This window comes from Megalobrama amblycephala, linkage group LG2 (genome assembly GCF_018812025.1).
Source record: "Megalobrama amblycephala isolate DHTTF-2021 linkage group LG2, ASM1881202v1, whole genome shotgun sequence".
NCBI classification, from domain to species: domain Eukaryota; kingdom Metazoa; phylum Chordata; class Actinopteri; order Cypriniformes; family Xenocyprididae; genus Megalobrama; species Megalobrama amblycephala.
This window is the reverse complement of record NC_063045.1, coordinates 48,980,896-49,002,818: the sequence shown is the minus strand read 5'-3', so window position 1 is coordinate 49,002,818 and position 21,923 is coordinate 48,980,896. Positions and strand designations below refer to the sequence as shown.

The window sequence follows — 21,923 nt, the reverse complement described above, 5'->3', positions numbered from 1 at the left end:
ACAACATGTCGGTGGTCTCTTATATCAACCATCAGGGGGGTCTGAGGTCTCGCCAATTGTGCAAGTTAGCTCATCAGATCCTCCTGTGGTCCCAGGGCAAGCTTCTCTCTCTGAGAGCAGCTTATATCCTGGGACATCAAAATGTGGGAGCAGACATCCTGTCGAGGCAGGGGCCGAGGCCCGGGGAATGGAGGCTCCATACCGAAGTGGTGGAGCTGATATGGAAAAAGTTTGGTCGTGCACAAGTCGACCTATTTGCCTCGAAAGAGACGTCTCACTGCCCGTCATGGTTTTCTCTGACCCATCCAGCCCCTCTGGGGTTGGATGCTATGGTACAGACATGGCCGAGGCTGCGTCTGTACGCATTTCCCCTGATTGCTCTGCTCCCCGGAGTTCTGGAGAGGGTTCGCCGGGACGGGGTCCGTCTAATATTGGTAGCCCCATTCTGGCCGACCCGAGTATGGTTCACGGATCTAGTATCCCTCTTAGAAGATTCCCCCATGGAGATTCCTATCAGACAAGACCTCCTGTCTCAGTTGGGCGGTGCAATAGTTCACCCGCGCCCAGAAATATGGAAACCCCTGAGGGGGCCAAGCTCGTAGAATCTGGTCTCTCAACTGAGGTTGTAGAGACCATTCTCCACTCCAGAGCTCCAACCACGAGAAAACTGTACGCGTATAAGTGGAAACTGTTTGCTACTTGGTGTAGCCACTGTCAGGTGGATCCGTTCCACTCTTCTATCAGTCAAGTACTGCAATTTCTCCAAGAGAAGTTCTCGGATGGTTTAACTCCTTCTACATTGAAGGTTTATATTGCTGCTATTTCCGCTTATCACGCAAAGATAGAAGGTCTTTCTGTTGGTAGAAACCCTTTAGTTGTACGTTTCTCCGTGGTACTCAGAGGCTGAGGCCTGTTGTATGCACAAAAATGCCCTTCCTGGGACTTAGCCATTGTGTTGGAAGGGTTAGCTGCGGCTCCCTTTGAACCTCTAGAGGAAGCATCTGAGAAGATCCTTACTCTCAAAACCTTATTTCTTCTGGCCATAACATCCCTCAAGAGAATTGGGGACTTACAAGCACTATCGGTTGCTCCTTCATGTTTGGACTTTGCACCTGGAATGGTCAAAGCCTTTTTACATCCTAGACCTGTATATGTTCCTAAGGTCCCTACAAACGTCCCAGGGCCTATTGTGCTGCAGGCCTTCTGTCCTCCACCTTTTACGAATCCGGATCAGGAAAAACTAAATCTGCTCTGCCTGGTGAGGGCTTTAGACGCGTATGTCCACAGAGCTGCCCTGTGGCGAAAGACTGAACAATTGTTTGTGTGTTACGGTTCTTCTAATAAGGGAGGTCCTGCGTCTAAGCAGAGAATGAGTAAGTGGGTGGTCGAGGCCATCTCTCTTGCTTACAAATCGGCCGGACAGCCCCCTCCTTTAGCTGTCCGGGCACATTCTACCAGGGGTATGGCTGCCTCAAAGGCTTTGATGTCGGGGGTTCCCCTCCAAGATATATGTGATGCTGCTGGGTGGTCTTCTCAGCTTACTTTTGTCAGGTTTTATAACCTTGATTTGGGCTCCACTCCAGGGTCCTCAGTCCTGTCGTCCTGAAATAATAACACAACAGGCATGTGGTCTTATGGCCTAGTTGGGATAGCGTTCCCAATGCGGTACGCAGCGTCGATGTTCCCATGAAAGGGAACGTCTCTGGTTACGTCTGTAACCCTGGTTCCCTGAATATGGGAACGAGACGCTGCGTAGCTTAGCCATACTCCCTGCACGCCTGTGAGCGTCTGCTTCATCCATAACAGAAGCTGCCGTTCTTTGTTCTCAGGGGTGCTTTATAGTTTCCTGGTCCGTGACGTCACCCGCTCTGACGTCCCGCTACACTATTGGTTTGATTTCACGAGTGCTTCAAGACGTAATCACGCAGAGGCGTTCCCAATGCGGTACGCAGCGTCTCGTTCCCTTATTCAGGGAACCAGGGTTACAGACGTAACCCGAGATGTTTTAAAATATAGCCTAGGCCTAATGTGATTTGACCCCATTTTGCACATAACATAGCACATCTTGTTTTTATAGCCTTCAATATGAACATTGTTTCTAGGACAACAGGATGTGAAATAATATTTTTTTTAATTAAATACAGATTTTTTTTTTTTTTTTTTTTTTTTAGATCCCAGCCCTATGGCATGCTTTAAATACTGAATTTTCCATGTTTTAGATAAGCAGTAAAGATACATTATTATATCACTTGTTAAATTATTTAACAATTAGCCTATTCATTCCTGTGTTTCTACATTTTTTTTTTTGCGCCCCCCCAAAAATTTTTTGCACCAGCCGCCACTGTTCGGTTCATTTATAAGACACGCTCCAGTTCACGCGCCAGTGATCGTGCCCGCGCATCCATGATTATATTGCCTGCTATATATGAAACTACATTTTCTTTAATACCAGTACAGAGAAATTTCATAAGCAAGAGCGGATCATGAGTCACGAGTCGGATCAAGAATTATTTATTCTTAGACTTATATTTAATAATGGGGGCATTCAAGTTATTTGACATATATATATATATATTTTTTTTTTAAAGTAACACAATAGTTACTTTCCCTGGTAATTAGTTACTTTTATAATGATGTAACTCAGTTACTAACTCTGTTACTATTTGTGAGAAGTAACTAGTAACTATAACTAATTACTTTTTTAAAGTAACGTGCCCAACACTGCTCGTCGGGTTGTTCCACACCGTAACCCTCAGATCACCCTGGCCACCAGCCGAAGTAGCCCCCTCATGAAAAGAGGAACTAGATCAGGGTGTGACAGAGGGGACTCAATACTGTTTAAGATAATCAAGTCTAGATCAAAGCATCTTGATGGTCATATTCCCGCAATGAGAACATGAACCATCCACGAAAGCCGTAAAGACACGTAAGACAGCGATTATGGCTGTCAAGAGGAGCCATATAGCGACCGCACCCAGAAATGCAGACATCTTTAAAAAGACGCAACCGTTTAAATTCGTGTAGCTCTTTTAGGAGGAAACGCATTTTGGTACGCTTTGAAATGTTGCTATGTGTAAGCGAACCGAACCAAGAAGAAAATGCAACATTGTAACAAATTTAGTCCCTGTTTCGGGAACCAAACAAACGATCCATAGGTGTGAAAACACCCAAAAATGCCAATCTGCAGCTACATGGACCAGGACTACATTTTTTTTTTTTTTTGGTCCGAACCAAACAAACCCAGTGAACCTAATTACAAGTGTGAACACACCCTTATTTACCCTGCTTTGGCTTCATTTGGAGGTATTTTCATTGACAGAGCAAAACTTATTTTATTGACTTTTGGTGTTGCTTGTTCTGAGTATCAAATGTGATTTCCAGTTGTACTAGACTGTAAGCTGATACTGATACTGATACCTGCGACAACATCTTTTGTTCCATCAGTGCACCATATGGGTTCACACAGTTCACACAGAACAGAAAAGAGGATTTTTTAAAATAAAAATTTAGTGCTGCATTTTTAGAATACAGTGTCAAACATGAGATAAAAGTGTCATGCCGAGACAAAAATGTCCATCTAGCACATCTACATAGAAAAGCAATAGAAAAGTAGCGCAAGTGGAATGTAAAAAAAAGAAAATGTTCTGTGTGAACAGACCAATGAGTGAATATTCTCTATATTTACCTTTTACCAAAAATGATTGTAGGCCTACTGTTCCTCAACGTAAATTCTAAAGTACAACGTTAACATTAAACACATCCTTGCTACTATAACAGCAGCAGCAACATTTTGAACATGGTACTTTTTAATCATGGTATACTTTTTATTATGTATGAATCAAAATAAACTCCTGTCTTTGTCCTCAAGTCTCTAGGGAGAAGGGTTGATCCAACAAATAAAGTCCCAATCTCAAGAGAATGAACTAATATAAATTTGTCTGATCGCTGGCAGAATGAGATGCTTGAGCCAGACTGAAGAAGGTAGAGTATAAACCTTGTGTTTCTTCTCTTTATTTCTAACACTTTTATAATGATAACTCATTTTATTAATTCAGTATGGTTATATCAAAGATCCACATTATTGTATTCATTAAAGCACTGTGGCTGAAATGAAATCATTATTTGAATATTCTCTTTTATTGAGTGCATTTTTATAACAGTTCATCACAGGTCACAAAAAGCCAGACAACAGCTTTCACGAGCATCATGCAGTCAAACTCCTCTGCAAATGTGACCATTGTTCGTCCTGCAACATTTTTCATGAACGGCTTTTATAATGTCCCACATGCAAAATATTACTATGTGTTCTTGTCTTTGGTGTATGTTGTGACTGTTTTAGGGAATTCATTCATCATGTGTATCATTTATTTGGCCCGCAGACTTCACACAGCCAAATACATTAGTGTTTTCCATCTGGCCCTTTCTGATCTGTGTGGAAGCTCGGCTTTGATTCCAAAAGTCATAGACACATTTTTATTCGAGCATCAGGAGATCTCATATGAAGCGTGCTTGACATATATGTTTTTTGTGTATCATTTCATGAATCTGCAGTCTTTGACACTACTTGTCTTGGCTTATGACAGAGTGGTTGCTATTTGTTTTCCTCTACGGTATCATGCCATTGTAACCAAAACAGCCATGTTTCTGATTATAGGCGTTATGTGGATTTTTTCTGTGGCTTTTTTTTCTATGATTGTAGGATCTGTGAATAGACTTTCTTTTTGTGGATCTAATGTGATTGATACTTATTTTTGTGATTATGGCCCTATCTATAGAATAGCCTGCAATGATATTTCTGTAAATCTTTTGTTAGGTAAAATTTGCTATGGTCTCTTGATTTTTGCACCACTAATTTTGATCTTCATCTCATATGTCTGCATTGCTTTAGTTTTGTTTAAAATTCCCCATGGTGTTGACCGGATCAAATCCATAAAAACCTGTACTTCACATCTCATGTTGGTGGCAATTTTTTATATTCCAGTTTTAAGCAATAATATTGCATCTCTCATAGCACCTTTGCATCCAAACGCCAGGATAATTAACAATTCTCTTACTCAGAAAATATCACCTATGCTGAATCCCATCATATACACTCTAAAGACAGAGGAGGTCATGCAATCCATTAAAGAACTGTACAAACGAAGCAGGGTGAGCACAACTCAGGAAAAAAATATGAAATGAAGTAGGAAAAATTAAAAATAATAATTACAGGTTTAATCTCACTGCATTTTAGTTGAGATCATTTAGAAATGTTGTTGTTAACAGGCCAAATATTCAAAACCAAATACAGCTGCTTTGTGATTTCCCTCTTTTGTTAAAAAAAAAAAAAAAAAAAAAAAAAAAATATATATATATATATATATATATATATATATATATATATATATATATATTTAATGATGGTTAACAGTAAGTCAAAAGTAAAGAACCCATTAAATATGCTTTAAATATAATAACTGTTTTATAAATGCTTTCTGAATAATAATTTGGTGTATTCATGCACAGCTGTTGGACATTGGACATTGTTTTGTTCCTATATGGATAATATGTGTAATATGCCTATAGTTTTATGCATTCACTAATTCTCACCATTCTCACATATGATCCCATACCATGTAATGCAGGCATATGCTTCAGTGAACTAAACTCATTAAACATAATCCTTAAATTAGACTTCCATCCTATTAAATAACACAATGACATACCAGACCAGACATTACAATATTTACATGCCAAAAATGCAGAATACAGCATACTGGCCTTATGACATACACCCTAATGTATTTTTAAACAAAAATACTAAGTTTTCTAAGATTTACTAATGCTGTGTAAAAATATAATACAATTTTTGAATCTACCACATACAGTGTGAATGCAGTTTTTAGCTTTGGTCAGAGTTTTTGTTTTGATGAAACATGTCTATTAAATAGTGTCAATAGTGAGCTTGGTTACCTCAGCTTTAAACCGTTAAAGATAAAATTAAAAAAATAAATATCACACACTCATCTTCGCAAGTAAGTGCTTTTCCCAATTTAGTCTGAATGGTTCTGCACACTGTCAGTATCAGTAGAATATCTATTAGAACGCTCTTTGTTATGACATTTCAAACAGCTTTACATAAGCCATGCCAGCCACACCAAGCCACACAAGAACAGCACGATTTAGCAACAGTAAAGGTTAGGCCCGATGACTGAAAAGCACTACAAGTTAACTCATGGCTATAGACCTTAGTCAGGTTGGATGCCATATTGAATTGAAAATGAGGCTGCGAGGGATAGACTTACAGTCTTTACAATGGCACACACATAAGGTCCTATATCACATAATTGCTGGGGTGGCGCCTCCATCTTAAGAGGATCGCTTTCTGCTACTAGGGGCTTTCACACCGAATAGTTAGTTATAGGAACTAGCCACTAGGATAGTTCCCTGAGAACTCATTTCTCCCACAGGCCATGTTCCTGCTTGCATTCGCACTGGGAATAGGAACTGTGAAGCAGCCTTTTAAAAATGGCAGGTGCCGGTGTTTGACATGTGTTTGACCAATTGTACACTTATGTCACTGATAGTTCCTATAGTGCTGTTTTAGACCCTACTCTGAAGTAGGAGCTAATTTATTTCCCCCAAAAGGAGTTCCTAAAATCATTCCTAGATCCTGCAGTGCGAACACGGCAAAATCCGAATACTTCAGCCAATAATTCTAGGAACTATGAAAAGGTTTGTCTGATGCGAAAGCCCCTACTGATACTGAAATTAATACCAGTACCTGCACCCTTTGTTTTGTCTTTAAAAATAAAATTTACACATTCTTCATAGCATAGCTTTGGTCACGTGCTTTTTCAAACAGTAGATCTGCTCCGCGATGATTTAGATATGGTGGAGAAACAAGTCTGACCACCAGATGTCACTAATGTGCACTGTGTTAAAAGCTTCGAGTAATGAACCGTTTTTCAGCACAATTTGATGAAAGCCTCAAATGCTTCAGAAAGCCTTGGTTTCCCATCACTAGACGTAGGGGCACGGAGAATACATGTAGATAGCTGGAGTGGAAACAGAAAGTCCTTAGGCACGCTGGAGACAAACATGAAATAGTCCTTTTAGCATAAATGCATCAACAAGACCAGACAACTGAAGGAGGTGAGTGGTGTGCTTAAATCAGGGATGGGCAACTCCGGTCCTGGAGGGCCAGTGTCCTGCAGAGTTTATCTCCATCCCTGATAAAAACTCACTTGCCTATAACTTTCTACTAATCCTAAAGACCTTGATTTGCTGGTTCAGGTGTGTTTGATTAGGGTTGGAGTTAAACTCTGCTGGGCAGTGGCCCTCCAGGACTGAAGTTGCCCATCCCTGGCTTAAATAGTCTGGTGATTGTGAGCTGATGGGAAGCAGGTGCGTGTGATCGGCAGATCAGGAGCGGTGATGAGGAAGTGTGTGCAGGTGTGGGCCGGGGGGATGATGGAAATTGAGTCTTTGGAAGCCAGGACAGACAGAGACTATGACACAGGGAAGATATGCTATTTTATTACATTACATGATACTTTGATGTTTTCACTAGTTTTGCAGAATTCCATTCACAATGTATCTGTGTGGCAAGCAGGGCGAGACTGAGAGCCATGGGAATGGAGCAAGGCTAGTGGTGTGAATGCTAATGAAGTAGATCCAGAGGGATAAAAGAAGAAGTGATGACAGTGCAAGATGGGAGAGGTCCAGGCCTGGACTGTTGTGTTTTTATCATGTATTTATGTGGCAGTAGTCCATGATGGGTTGCCGCTTTACTTTACTTTTGTTGTTTATTTTATCATTAAAATTACTTTGGAACTTTTGTCAGTACCTGCTTACTTCTTCCCTGAACCTTTAAACCTCATTACACTGGTGCCATAACCTGGGAGGAAGGAGGAATGTGCTGTCAAAGAGCCCTCGACCCTGTGGGAAATCCGCAGTGCCATCCAAGTAATCAGAGTCTACCGCCATGGACGCTCAAGGCGCTAGGCTGGAGTGACTTGCAAGGGGGACGGACAAACTCGATGTCAACCACCTGGGTTCTGGAGAGGCGACTGCCATCCTTGAGGGAGCGAAGGAGTCACCACTGTTCGCTGATGCCGTTCGCCATTATAGGGAAAAGCAGGGAATGGGGTACTCTCTTGCCAGCTGCCCGAAACTGGAGGAGCTGGAAATTCGACTGGTTTATTTTTGCCGTGGTGGCTTTGCCGTAGGGGTAATGCGGTGGTAATAGGCATTCTGTTGAGTACCATCTGTACCTGGACCAGGATTAATTTTTTTTTTTTTTTTTGGTCCGGACCAAACAAACCTATTGAACTGAGCTACAAGTGTGAACAAACCCTTATTTACCCTGCTTTGGCTTCATTTGGAGGTATTTTCATTGACAGAGCAAAACTTATTTTATTGACTTTTGCTGTTGTTTGTTCTGAGTATCAAATGTGATTTCCAGCTGCTCTAGACTGTAAGCGGATACTGATACCTGCGACAACATCTTTTGTTCCATCAGTGAACCATATGGGCCAGTTCATACCAAGGTTATTATAGTTTTGCATTTTTCATTAGTTTTTATTTTTATTTAGTTTTGACTTTTTGTTTTCAAATTCAGTTTAGTTTTAATTAGTTTTTAAAGTGGGTTTGCTAGTTTAGTTTAGTTTTTATTTTTTGAAAATGCTTAGTTTTAGTTTAGTTTTTATTAGTTTTAGTGTTAGTTTTAGTCTTTTTTTGTAATTTGGGTTATTTGTCAGGGGCAAGATTCAAAAAGGTCAGAAAAAGTATTGTGTAATAATAACTCAACAAAAACATCATACAATTTTAGAAAATATTCATTCAAAAATAAAACCAGTACATAAAATGTACATATGGGCACAAATATGTAAACAGTCTCAACACTCCGCAGTAAGTGCAAAATGTGTAAGTGATGTGTGCCAGAAAAAAACCTAAAGAGCCAACAGACTAAAGAAGACATACATGAACCGCATGTAGCCTATTCAACCCATTTTTAAGCCACAACAAGACATTTCTGTCAGATTGTCAGGGAGCTCAATCTGAGAAAAGAACATGACAAACAACAAAAAAACAAAAAAAAACAAAAAAAAACTTTAAATACAGCTTTTCAATTTTTTTTAGTGTGTGTGTGACACCTTCACAAAATTGCCAAAAAATCTACCAAAAATCTACACATCTTCTATACAGAATTCACATCCTATACAAATACCACAGCTGTACAATTTACAATAGCCTACTCGTCTGGATTGAAGCAGCAAACATTCAGTGTAAAGGCCAATTCACACCGCACTGACAAACGCCAACAAACTCGTCTGTTGGAGTTTGTTGGATCGGTGTGATACCCCTGTTGGCGTTGGTCTGATTCGGTTTTCACCAGACTGAACATGTTTAATCGGCGTTAGTTTGGTAGTCTGAGCATCCAACAAACGGCAACCAACTCTGACGTAATCTGACCTGACTACGAACCGTTGCCATGACGATGAGGCAAGTCCACTGCAAAGACAGCTGTTTGATCGCGCCCGCGCCTCACGCACACACAACAAAGCAACGGAAATGTGACATCGCAGCTTGTTCGTTATAAAAAATAAATACAGTTAAAAAAAAATGAAAACATACAAAAGGTACAGTAGTCCATAGTGCAATCCGTGCCATTCAGCAAGAGCACGTTAAGAGAGATAAGTTAACGTTAACCACCATGAGCAACGCAGGTTTACCTTCAGTGACACTAAAACTCTGTAAACTTGATTTTTTTCTCACAGTAATTTTAATTTTTGGTGAACTATGCAAACACATTTGGATTGAAGCAGCAAATATTCAGTGTAAGAGTAAACAAATGACATTATTTAATATTTGAATCACAGCTTATATAGTGTTTTGACATCGACAACCCAAGTGCATTTTACCTCAAACTTGCGTCTAGTTAACGTGCTGCAGTTGCAATCGCTTCTCGCGTCGACATTAACACGCTGACAAAGTTATATTCAGAATTAAAAATATTTTTATACCACTTTTTAATGTGTGTTCGTGTAAAGGTGTTCACGAGATACCAACCTTTAGCGAACTTGCTTTCAAAGTCGAACACTCGTTCTCATGGAGACGCGGTGCAAAATGCAGCTAAACGTTATTTGCTCTATGAAAGACATTGATAAAGACGAAAACTAAGGACATTTAATCTATAATTTTATTTTATTTTAGTTAGTTTTGCCAAACACACATTACAGTTTTAGTTAGTTATCGTTTTTTTGTAATGCCTCGTTTTTATTTTATTTCAGTTAACGACAATGTTTTTTTCTCACCTAGTTTTCGTTTTTTCGTTAGTTTTCGTTAACGATTATAACCTTGGTTCATACAGAACAGAAAAGAGGATTTTTTAAAAAAAAATTTGAGTTCTGGATTTTTAGAATACCGTGTCATGCATGAGACAAAAGTGTCATGCACGAGACAAAAACATCCATCTTGCACATCTACATAGAAAAACAATGGAAAAGTAGTGCAGTGGTATGTAAAAAAAAAATTAAATAAAAAAATGTTCTGTGTGAACAGACCTATGAGTGAATATTCTTTATATATTTACCTTTTACCAAAAATTATTGTAGGCCTACTGTTCCCCAACGTAAATTGTAAAGTACAACGTTAACATTAAACACATCCTTGCTACTACAACAGCAGCAGCAAAATTTTGAACATGGTACTTTTTAACCATGGTACTTATTATGTATGAATCAAAATAAACTCCTGCCTTTGTCCTCAAGTCTCTAGGGAGAAAGATTGATCCAACAAATAAAGTCCCAATCTCAAGAGAATGAACTAGTATAAATTTGTCTGATCGCTGGCAGAATGAGATGCTTGAGCCAGACTGAAGAAGGTAGAGTATAAACCTTGTGTTTCTTCTCTTTATTTCTAACACATTTATAACAAGAACTAATTTTATTAATTCAGTATGGTTATATCAAAGATCCACATTATTGTATTCATTAAAGCACTGTGACTGAAATGAAATCATTATTTGAATATTCTCTTTTATTGAGTGCATTTTTATAACAGTTTATCACAGGTCACAAAAAGCCAGACAACAGCTTTCACGAGCATCATGCAGTCAAACTCATCTGCAAATGTGACCTTTGTTCGTCCTGCAACATTTTTCATCAACGGCTTTTTTAATGTCCCACATGCAAAATACTACTATGTGTTCTTGTCTTTGGTGTATGTTGTGACTGTTTTAGGGAATTCATTTATCATGTGTATCATTTATTTGGCCCGCAGACTTCACACAGCCAAATACATTAGTGTTTTCCATCTGGCCCTTACTGATCTGTGTGGAAGCTCGGCTTTGATTCCAAAAGTCATAGACACATTTTTATTCGAGCATCAGGACATCTCATATGAAGCGTGCTTGACATATATGTTTTTTGTGTATCATTTCATGAATCTGCAGTCTTTGACACTACTTGTCTTGTCTTATGACAGAGTGGTTGCTATTTGTTTTCCTCTACGGTATCATGCCATTGTAACCAAAACAGCCATGTTTCTGATCATAGGCGTTATGTGGATTTTTTCTGTGACATTTTTTTCTGTACTTGTAGGATCTGTGAATAGACTTTCTTTTTGTGGATCTAATGTGCTTGATAGTTATTTTTGTGATTATGGCCCTATCTATAGAATAGCCTGCAATGATATTTCTGTAAATCTTTTGTTAGGTAAAATTTGCTATAGTCTCTTGATTTTTACACCACTAATTTTGATCTTCATCTCATATTTCTGCATTGCTTTAGTTTTGTTTAAAATTCCCCATGGTGTTGACCGGATCAAATCCATAAAAACCTGCACTTCACATCTCATGTTGGTGGCAATTTTTTATATCCCAATTTTAAGCAATAATGTTGCATCTATCATAGCACCTTTGCATCCAAACGCCCGGATAATTAACAATTCTCTCACTCAGACAATACCACCTATGCTGAATCCCATCATATACACTCTAAAGACAGAGGAGGTCATGCAATCCATTAAAGAACTGTACAAACGAAGCAGGGTGAGCACAACTCAGGAAAAAAACATGAAATGCAGTAGGAGAAATTAAAAATAATAATTACAGGTTTAATCTCACTGCATATTAGCTGTGATCATTTAGAAATTTTGTTGTTAACAGGCCAAATATTTTCAAAACCAAATACAGCTGCTTTGTGATTTCCCTCTTTTGTTAAAAAAAAAAAAAAAAAAATCATTTAATGATGTTAGGTAACATTAAGTCAAAAGAAAAGAACCCATTAAATTTGCTTTAAATATAACAACTGTTTTATAAATGCTTTCTGAATAATTGTTTGCTGTATTCATGCACATCTATTGGACATTGGACATTTTTTTGTTCCTATATGGATAATATGTGTAATATGCCTATAGTTTTATGCATTCACTAATTCTCACCATTCTCACATATGATTCCATACCATGTAATGCAGGCATATGCTTCAGTGAACTAAACTCATTAAACATAATCCTTAAATTAGACTTCCATCCTATTAAATAACACAATGACATACCAGACCAGACATTACAATGTTTACATGCCAAAAAAGCAGAATACAGCATACAGGCCTTATGACATACACCCTAATGTATTTTTAAACAAAAATACTAAGTTTTCTAAGATATGCTAATGCTGTCTAAAAAAATATAATACAACATTTGAATCTACCACATGCAGTGTGAATGCAGTTTTTAGCTCTGGTTAGAGTTTTTGTCTTGATGAAACATGTCTATTAAATAGTGTCAATAGTGAGCTTGGTTACCTCAGCTTTAAAACAAGATACAATTAAAAAGATAAATATCACACACTCATCTTCGCAAGTAAGTGCTTTTCACAATTTAGTCTGAATGGTTCTGCACTGTCAGTATCAGTAGAATATCTATTTGAACGCTCTTCGTCATGAAATATCAAACAGCTTCACACGAGCCATGCAGGATGAACAGCACGAGAACAGCATGATTTAGCAACAGGAAAGGTTAGGCCTGATGGCTGAAAAGCACTACAAGTTTACTCATGGCTATAGACCTTAGTTAGGTTAGATGCCATATTGAATTGAAAAAGAGGCAGCAAGGGATAGACTTACAGTCTTTAAAATGGCACACACACAAGGTCCTATATCACATAATTGCTGGGGAGGCGCCTCCATCTTAAGAGGATCACTCTCTGCTACTAGGGGCTTTCACACCGAATAGTTCTAGGAACTAGCTAGGATAGTTCCCTGAGAACTAATTTCTCCCCCAGGCCATGTTCCTGTTGCATTCACACCGGGAAGAGGAACTGTGAAGTGACCGACAGTGGCATCTTTAAGCACGCCATTTACAAACACTAAAAACTGGTGGATGGAGGACACGGTGATCAGAGCTGTGTTTGTTGTGTGTCCTGGGTTTCGTGATAACGGAGATGGAATGTAAACGCATAATTTACTTGACTGAAAAAGCAAAAATTGGGGCTAAGAGACTAAATCACCTACGACAACTTTCAGTATTACATATTATCGAGGCGGAGAAAAGAACACAACCCTGCAGATAACAAGTAAATGCCGTAATCACTGTTTTCCATGTTCGTGAAGTAAATATGTTTACACAGCCTTTTAAAAATGCCAGGTGCCGGTGTTTGACATGCGGTTGACCAATCAATGTACACTTATGTCACTGATAGTTCCTATAGTGCTGGTTTAGATCCTACTCTGAAGTAGGAGCTAATTTAGTTCCCCCAAAAGGAGTTCCTAGAACTAAAATCATTCCTAGTTCCTGTGGTGCGAACACGGCAAAATCCGAGTACTTAAGCCAATAGTTCTAGGAACTATGAAAAGGTCCGTCTGATGTGAAAGCCCCTACTGATACTGAAATTAATAACAGTACCTGCACCCTTTGTTTTGTTTTGTCTTTAAATTAAATATTGACATTCTTCATAGCATCGTTTGCAGGGAAGTTATGCTATTTTATTACATTACATGATAATTTGATGTTTTCACTAGTTTTGCAGAATTCTGTTCACAATGTATCTGTGTGGCAAACAGGGTGGGGCTGAGAGCCGTGGGAATGGAGCAAGGCCAGTGGCTTGAATGCTAATGAGCCTCACCTGCGTGCCATACCGGCCTTGAGTCTCATGGTAGTAGATCCAGAGGGATAAAAGAAGGAGTGACGACAGTGCAAGATGAGAGAGGTCCAGGCCTGGACTGTTATGTTGTGTTTGTATCATGTTTTTATTTGGCAGTGGCCCGTGATGGGCTGTCGCTTTACTTTCATTTTGTTGTTTATTTTATCAGTTACTTTGGAACTTTTGTCGGTAACTGCTTACTTCTTCCCTGAACCTTTAAACCACTGGTGCCATAACCTAGGAGGAAGAAGGAACACGCTGTCAAAGAGCCCTCGTCGCTGTGGGAAATCTGTGATGCCATCCAAGTGATCAGAGTCTACCACCGTGGACGCTCAAGGCACTAGGCTGGAGTGACTTGCAGAGGGGATAGACAAACTCGTTGTCGACCACCTGGGTTGTGGAGGGGCAGCTGTATTATGTAAGTTACTATGGCAATTCTCGATGCAGCAAGAATGACCTACAATGGTGATATTTTTCACAATCACAACAGAAAATCAAAACACTTAAAACTCAAACTCACTAACAGTAAGGCAGCGCGATCCTCCTAATATGGCGTCTAAACATTCTTACCCAGAACTCAACATGGTGCGATGACAGCTTCACATTCTCTCTTCTATCCTGGCCTCTCTGTAATGATGGGTCGACAGAATGGGGGTCCATTTGCAGCTTTTATTACCAGATGTATACAAACAGGTGGGACTTTGGGCAAGAACATAAACAGGGACAGGCAATGGTCGAGACAGGCGGCTTTACAATCAAGAGTCCAGATAACAGGCAGAATTCAGGGCAGGCGGCAAGGTTCAACAGAGATAAACAGTCCAGTTGGTAACAATAGGCAGTAAACAGGGAAAAACGCTCAGAAATGATCACCTCGGCAAATCAAAACTTCACGAGGTATGTATGCATGTGAGAGTGTTATATAGTGTGAGAGTGATTCAGTTCAGGTGTGTGTGTGTAATCAGTCCCAGGAATGAGGGCCCATGGGAAATGTAGTCCGAATCAATGAAGTTCAATATTCCGGTGATGGCTCCCTCCGGCTGTCCGGAGGATGAGCCGAAGGAGCCCCATTCATGACAGAGCCCCCCCCCTTGTGAGCGGCTCCCGACACGAGGAAGTGGACGCCGGGGTCGACCCCGTGGTCGAGGGGCCGGTTTCTCCGGGTGCGTCCGATGAAACTCTTTAGTGATTGAAGGGTCCAGGATATCATCCGCTCTGACCCAGGAACGCTCCTCCGGGCCGCACCCCTCCCAGTCGACTAGGTATTGTAACCTGCCACCCCGGCGTCTGGAATCAAGCAACTCGCGTACTTGGTAAGCCTCCTCGCCTTCGATCATCAAGGGTGGTGGGTTGCGGGCCTCGGCTCCTTCTGGCTCCCCTCTCGGACCCCTGGAGGGTTTCAGCAACGAAACATGAAATGTGGGAGAAATACGATAGTTAGTAGGTAATCTTAAACGAAATGAAACTGGTGTGATCTGTTTGACAATTTGAAAGGGCCCTACAAACCTGGGACTGAGTTTTCGGGATGGAAGTTGGAGTCGAAGGTCTCTGGTGGACAGCCAGACCCACTGCCCCACGGCATACTGCGGATTGGGAAGTCGATGTCGGTTGGCCTGTGTCTCCTGCCTTCGTACAGCTCGCTGTAGATGATGGTGAGCTTGGTTCCAGGACTCTTCACTTCTCTACAACCATTCCGTGACAGATGGCAGATCAGATGGTTCACCCGACCAGGGAAACAGCGGAGGTTGGAATCCCATGATACACTGGAACGGGGTGATTCCCGTTGCTGGTTTACGGAGTGAATTATGTGCGTATTCTGCCCAGAACAGGAAACGACTCCAATCTGATTGGTTGTGTTGGCAGTATGTGCGAAGAAACCTGATTAACTCTTGGTTCATGCGTTCTGTTTGGCCGTTGGATTCTGGATGATATCCTGAAGTTAGGCTGACGTTTACATTGAGGGTTTTGAAGAAAGCTATCCAAACCCGAGACGTGAACTGGGGACCCCTGTCGAATACGATATCTTCTGGTAAGCCATACAGTCGAAATACCCAGTTACACAGGAGTTCTGCTGTTTCGAATGCTGTGGGGAATTTGGTTAGAGGGATGAGTCTGCATGCTTTGGAGAAGCGGTCGACTACAGTAAGGATGGTAGTGTGTCCTTGTGATTCAGGAAGGTTGGTGACCAAGTCGACCGCAATGTGGGACCAGGGGCACTGTGGAAGTGGTAGTGGTTGTAACAGACCAGCGGGTGCTTGATGAGATGCTTTGGAGGTTTGACAGTTTGAACAGTTATTGATGAATTGAACGGTGTCGGGAAGCATGGAGTCCCACCAGAACCGATTTTGTAACAGATGGATTGTGGCTATGACACCAGGGTGACCAGAGCTAGGGAAGTCGTGAACCTGATGCAGAAGCCTGTCTCGGAATGGTGCTGGAACATAGATGCGATCCTGGGGACATGTTGGTGGAGGTGCGTTCTGTTCATTGGCATGAGTAATTTCGGTGATTACGTCCCATTGGACGGGAGCAAGCAACAATGAGTCGGGAATTATGCTGTCAGCATGCTCCGTCTGTTCCACTCCCTCGTGCTGTCGGGATAGTGCATCCGCTTTGATATTCTTTGAGCCTGGCCTGTAAGTCACGGTGAATTGAAAGCGTGTGAAGAATAAAGCCCATCTAGCCTGCCGAGGATTTAAATGTTTAGCTGATCGCAGATATTCCAGGTTTTTAATGGTCAGTTAGAATGGTGAACGGATGTTTCGCTCCCTCCAGCCAGTGACGCCATTATTCAAGTGCCGCCTTCATGGCTAGTAGCTCCCTGTTGCCCACGTCATAGTTCCGCTCTGCTGCTGACAGCTTTCGTGAATAGAAGGCGCAGGGATACATTTTACCAGGATCACCCTGGCGTTGCGAAAGTACAGCCCCTATGCCCATACTGGAAGCGTCAACTTCCACCATGAATGGGAGTTCAGGGTCAGGATGTCGTAGAATGGGTGCTGAAGTGAAACGTTCTTTTAACTCTTGGAATGCCAGAACCGCCTTGGAGGACCATACGAGGCAAGAGGATTGTCGCCTGGTCATTGATGTCAAAGGGGCTGCCACACCACTGAAATTATGAATGAATCGCCGATAGAAATTGGCGAACCCCAGGAATCTTTGCAGTTTTTTCAAGGATTGTGGTTGAGGCCACTCCAGTACCACCTTCACTTTGCTGTCATCCATGGCCACGCCCTCTCGACTGATCACATAGCCCAGGAAAGTTGTGGAGGTTCGATGAAATTCACATTTTTCAGCTTTGGCATATACTTTATGGTGGATTCGTCATTAGAGCACTGCCCGGAAGTGTTGAACATGTTCTTCATAAGAGTTGGAGTAAACAAGAATATCGTCTATGTAGACAATAACCCACCGGTTGAGCATGTCCTGGAAGACATCATTTATGAAGGACTGGAAGACGGAGGGACTGTTGGATAGGCCGAACGGCGAGGGTCTCGTAGTGGCCAGTGGCCGTGGAGAAAGCGGTTTTCCATTCATCTCCTTCCCTGATTCGGATCAGATTGTAAGCACAACGCAGATCCAGCTTGGTGAAGTAGGCAGCTTGTCTGAGCTGTTCAAGGGCAGGAGGTACCAGTGGCAATAGGTACCAGAATTTCACTGTTATGTTCAAGTTGTTTGTCGAATTTCAAATGTTAAGTTCAAACCTCGATAATCTATGCAGGGCCTTAAACCGCCGTCCTTTTTCTTGACGAAGAAGAACCCTGAGGCAGCTGGTGAGGTAGAAGCATGGATGAATCCTTTGGCAAGCTCCTCCTCGATGTACTTCTTCATAGCCGCTGATTCAGGTTGAGACAGCGGGAAAATGCGACCTTTGGGTGGAGTGGTGCCTGGGAGTAGGTTGATGGCACAATCGCCCGGACGATGAGGAGGTAGCTCTGTGGACTTGGTCTTGTTAAAGGCCACTGCCAGATCGCTGTATTCAACAGGTATGTCAGGTTTCTCGGAACTGGTTTCTTGGAGTGTGGTGATGTTAACAGGAAGAGGAGTGACAGGTTTTAGACAGTTCTTGTGGCACTGCGCGTCCCACTGTACAATCTGACCCTCTTTCCAGGAAATGTGAGGGTTGTGTATTCGTAGCCAAGGTAATCCCAGGATAACGGAATGGTTGGGTGAACGGATGACGTAGAATCAGATTTTCTCAGAGTGTAGAATTCTTATCTGCAGCGTGAGCTCCGCGGTGATATGGGCCACTCTGCCTCCGCCGATGGGCTTCCCATCTAGCGCCTCCACTGTTAACATGGATTTACAGTCGGTTAGTGGAATATTATAGTCCTTTATAAAGGAGTCTGACATGAAGTTTCCAGCAGCACCAGAATCCAGAAGGGCATGAGTGGAATGACATTGATCATTGATGGTAAGTTGAATGGGAATTTTGAAGCAGTTGTAAGGTTGGAAGGAACTCACCGCTTTGGCACTGGAGGTTTGAGGTCGAACTGGGCAGTTGAGCTTGACATGGCCAGCTTGACCCCAGTAGAGACACAGATGAAGATGCCTCCTTCTCTCTCTTTCTTCGGGAAGCAGAGGTGTATACCCAATCAAGAGTCCAGATAACAGGCAGAATTCAGGGCAGGCGGTAAGGTTCAACAGAGATAAACAGTCCAGTCGGTAACAATAGGCAGTAAACAGGGGAAAACGCTCAGAAATGATCACCTCGGCAAATCAAGACTTCGCGAGGTATGTATGCATGTGAGAGTGTTATATAGTGTGAGAGTGATTCAGTTCAGGTGTGTGTGTGTAATCAGTCCCAGGAATGAGGGCCCATGGGAAACGTAGTCCGAATCAATGAAGTTCAATATTCCGGTGGTGGCTCCCTCCGGCGGTCCGGAGGACGAGCCGAAGGAGCCCCATTCATGACACTCACAGACACAGAAAAGCATTTTCAGTGGCCGGTGATGAAAGCCTTGCAGAAATCCAAATATTCCATATTGTTCCACCCAATGATCAGGTTGTGTTTACAAAACCTACAATGAAAACAACAAAAGTGTAGACAAGTTAAAATACAGGCTTTTTGTATGTATTTTTCTTCACCCTAGCTTTCTTAAGGAAGAATGGGAGATGGAAAATTGCTTTATTTTCAGAAATTATTTTCTGTTTTTCAGAATTTTAACTGCTATATATGCTTACTGCAGAAATAGTGATATGAAGGCTATATACTGTACGTACAGGTCAGACATACAACCCAAACAAGTCAGAGGATAATAATTTCATAAGCCATCTCTCTTGCAGTTTGATTGTAATTATTATTAGTTATTACTGTTACAATAGGTTGGTACAGTATATATTTAGCAATAGATTCTTAATCTTTAAGGTAAGTGTTTTTATGTTGTCACATTCTTGTATCTATTTACTCCTGCCTCTTTTTCCTCAAGTCTCTAGGGAGAAGTGTTGATCCATGAACTGAAGTCTCAAGTGCAAGAGAATGATCTTATATATATTTGAATGATAACTGGTGAAATAGTGAGATGGTGGCACCTTTGGACAAGGTAGAGTATGTGTTTCCTGTGTTTCTCTCCTATGATTTTACTGCAAATGACACTTACTTTTGGTTCAATATGTCAAAGTTTATTCAATCATTTTTGTTCAGAAATGTACTGTGACTAGAAATGAAATAATTACTTGAATGTTCTCTGTTTGAGTGCATTTCTATTACAATTCTTCGTCACAGGTGACACAAAAAGCCAGACAACAGCTACAGTATCATGAGCTCCACGCAGTCAAACTCCTCTGCAAATGTGACCTTTGTTCGTCCTGCAACATTTTTCCTCAACGGCTTTTCTAATGTTCCATATGTGAAATACTACTATGCATTCTTGTCTTTGGTGTATGTTGTGACTGTTTTAGGGAATTCATTTATCATGTATATCATTTATTTGGCCCGCAGACTTCACACAGCCAAATACATTGCTGTTTTCCATCTGGCCCTTTCTGATCTGTGTGGAAGCTCGACTTTGATTCCAAATATCATTGACACATTTTTGTTTGACCACCAGGACATTTCATACGAAGTGTGCTTCGTAAATATGTTTTTTGTATATCATTTCATGAATCTGCAGTCTTTGACACTACTTGTCTTGTCTTATGACAGACTGGTTGCTATTTGTTTTCCTCTACAATATCATGCAATTGTTACCAAATCAGCCATGTTTCTAATCATAGGTGTTATGTGGATTTTATCTGGGACTTATTTTTCTGTACATGTGGGTTTGCTGAATAGACTTTCTATTTGTAGTTCTAATGTGGTTAATAGTTATTTCTGTGATTATGGCCCTGTCTGTAGACTAGCTTGTAATGATAATTCCTTGAATTTACTGATGGGAAAAATTTGCCTTGGTTTTCTGATTTGTCTGCCTCCAATACTGATCTTCATTTCATATATCTGCATTGCTCTGGCTCTGCTTAAGATTGCTCATGGTGCTGAACGAATCAAAGCTATAAAAACCTGCACCTCACATCTCATATTGGTGGCAGTTTTTTATCTTCCACTTGTAGCCAATAATATTGCAGCTGCCACAATACCGATCCATCCAAACTCCAGGTTAATTAACAATTCCTTGACTCAGATAGTACCACCTATGTTGAATCCCATCATATACACTCTAAAGACAGAGGAAGTCATGCAATCCATAAAAGAACTGTACAAGCGAAGCAAGGTGAACACTACTCAGGAAAGAAATATGAAATTAAATTGAAGGAACTAAAAATTATTAAAAATAATTTATTTCTTATTACTATAATTAACTTATTTTACCCTTGGATTGCTTTCGTTATCTGCTTGAATGAGACTTTGCCCTTCTGTATTTTGTAAAAAAAATAAAATAAATAATAATAAAAAAAAAAGACATGCTATGGAACAACCCTTTATATTACATTTTTTTCTTTGAATGTCAAAAGGTTTTTGAAACACTCCTGAGACTGTAAAGCTATAATATGTTAAATGTTTATTTATAACTACTCACTTATTCCTACTATTCTGTGCTAAGAAACATTAGTTTGTTCCTTTTTGCAACTTTTGTTTTTTTTCTTGAGAGTGACCCCAGACTATATGCAAGTATGTGCTTCAGTGAATTTATACCATAAATTATATTAAAATGAAAAACAATAGCTCATGTATGGCACATGAATCATGTCTTCTATTCATTCCATAACGTGATGCATAATGTTATGGTTACAACTTTTACAACTATTTTGACAATAACTAAACAATATGCTTTGAGGTTCCTGGAATAATTCATATGCAACATCAACATATAGAGATAATATTAAAAATCATTATAAGGCATTAAAATACAGGATGTGCTCTCTCAGTTGAGAGAAGATTAAAACCCTGAAAGAAAACTAAAAAGCCAGAGATAAACATGTCAGATTCTTAAATTTAATCAAAATATTTAATCAGAATAAAAAGACACTGTATGGCTATTACCAATCAAATGAAATCAGTATCAACAAAATCCATCCTTGGATTTACTGTACACTGACTGTTTAATGCAGCTCAGATGTGGCATGAATGGATTTACAAAGCAATTATAATTGCATTAATTGTGTTGGGAGTTTAATGTTTCATAGACTACTTTTTACAAGATAGAGTGTAATATAAGCCTCTGGTGTCCCCAGAATGTATCTGTCAAGTTTCAGCTCCAAATACCCCACAAATCATTTATTATAGCTTGTAAAATTTGCCCTATTTGGGTGTGAGCAAAAACACTGCTTTTGTTGTGTGTGTCCCTTTAAATGCGAATGA

At 40.5% G+C, this 21,923-nt stretch overlaps 3 protein-coding genes across 3 annotated transcripts; all 3 read left to right on the top strand.

Moving 5' to 3' along the window:
* The first annotated feature begins 3,623 nt into the window (after positions 1-3,623).
* On the top strand, positions 3,624-5,360 carry LOC125261141 (olfactory receptor 24-like). The gene is made up of 2 exons (XM_048179747.1): positions 3,624-3,981; positions 4,161-5,360. The coding sequence occupies exon 2, from the start codon at positions 4,207-4,209 to the stop codon at positions 5,179-5,181; it is 975 nt and encodes a 324-aa protein (XP_048035704.1). The 5' UTR covers positions 3,624-3,981; positions 4,161-4,206; the 3' UTR covers positions 5,182-5,360.
* A 4,261-nt stretch (positions 5,361-9,621) lies between these two features.
* LOC125261136 (olfactory receptor 24-like) lies at positions 9,622-13,831 on the top strand. Its single transcript, XM_048179742.1, has 2 exons — positions 9,622-10,867; positions 11,047-13,831. Exon 2 carries the CDS (start codon positions 11,093-11,095, stop codon positions 12,080-12,082), a length of 990 nt encoding a protein of 329 aa, XP_048035699.1. The 5' UTR covers positions 9,622-10,867; positions 11,047-11,092; the 3' UTR covers positions 12,083-13,831.
* Positions 13,832-19,368: 5,537 nt separating this feature from the next.
* On the top strand, positions 19,369-21,291 carry LOC125262900 (olfactory receptor 1-like). The gene is made up of 2 exons (XM_048181744.1): positions 19,369-19,668; positions 19,851-21,291. The coding sequence occupies exon 2, from the start codon at positions 19,885-19,887 to the stop codon at positions 20,872-20,874; it is 990 nt and encodes a 329-aa protein (XP_048037701.1). The 5' UTR covers positions 19,369-19,668; positions 19,851-19,884; the 3' UTR covers positions 20,875-21,291.
* The last annotated feature ends 632 nt before the right edge of the window (positions 21,292-21,923 follow it).

Coding starts and splice junctions, on each gene's coding strand:
- LOC125261141 (XM_048179747.1), top strand. CDS start 4,207: ATGCAGTCAAACTCCTCTGCAAATGTGACCATTGTTCGTCCTGCAACA.
- LOC125261136 (XM_048179742.1), top strand. CDS start 11,093: ATGCAGTCAAACTCATCTGCAAATGTGACCTTTGTTCGTCCTGCAACA.
- LOC125262900 (XM_048181744.1), top strand. CDS start 19,885: ATGAGCTCCACGCAGTCAAACTCCTCTGCAAATGTGACCTTTGTTCGT.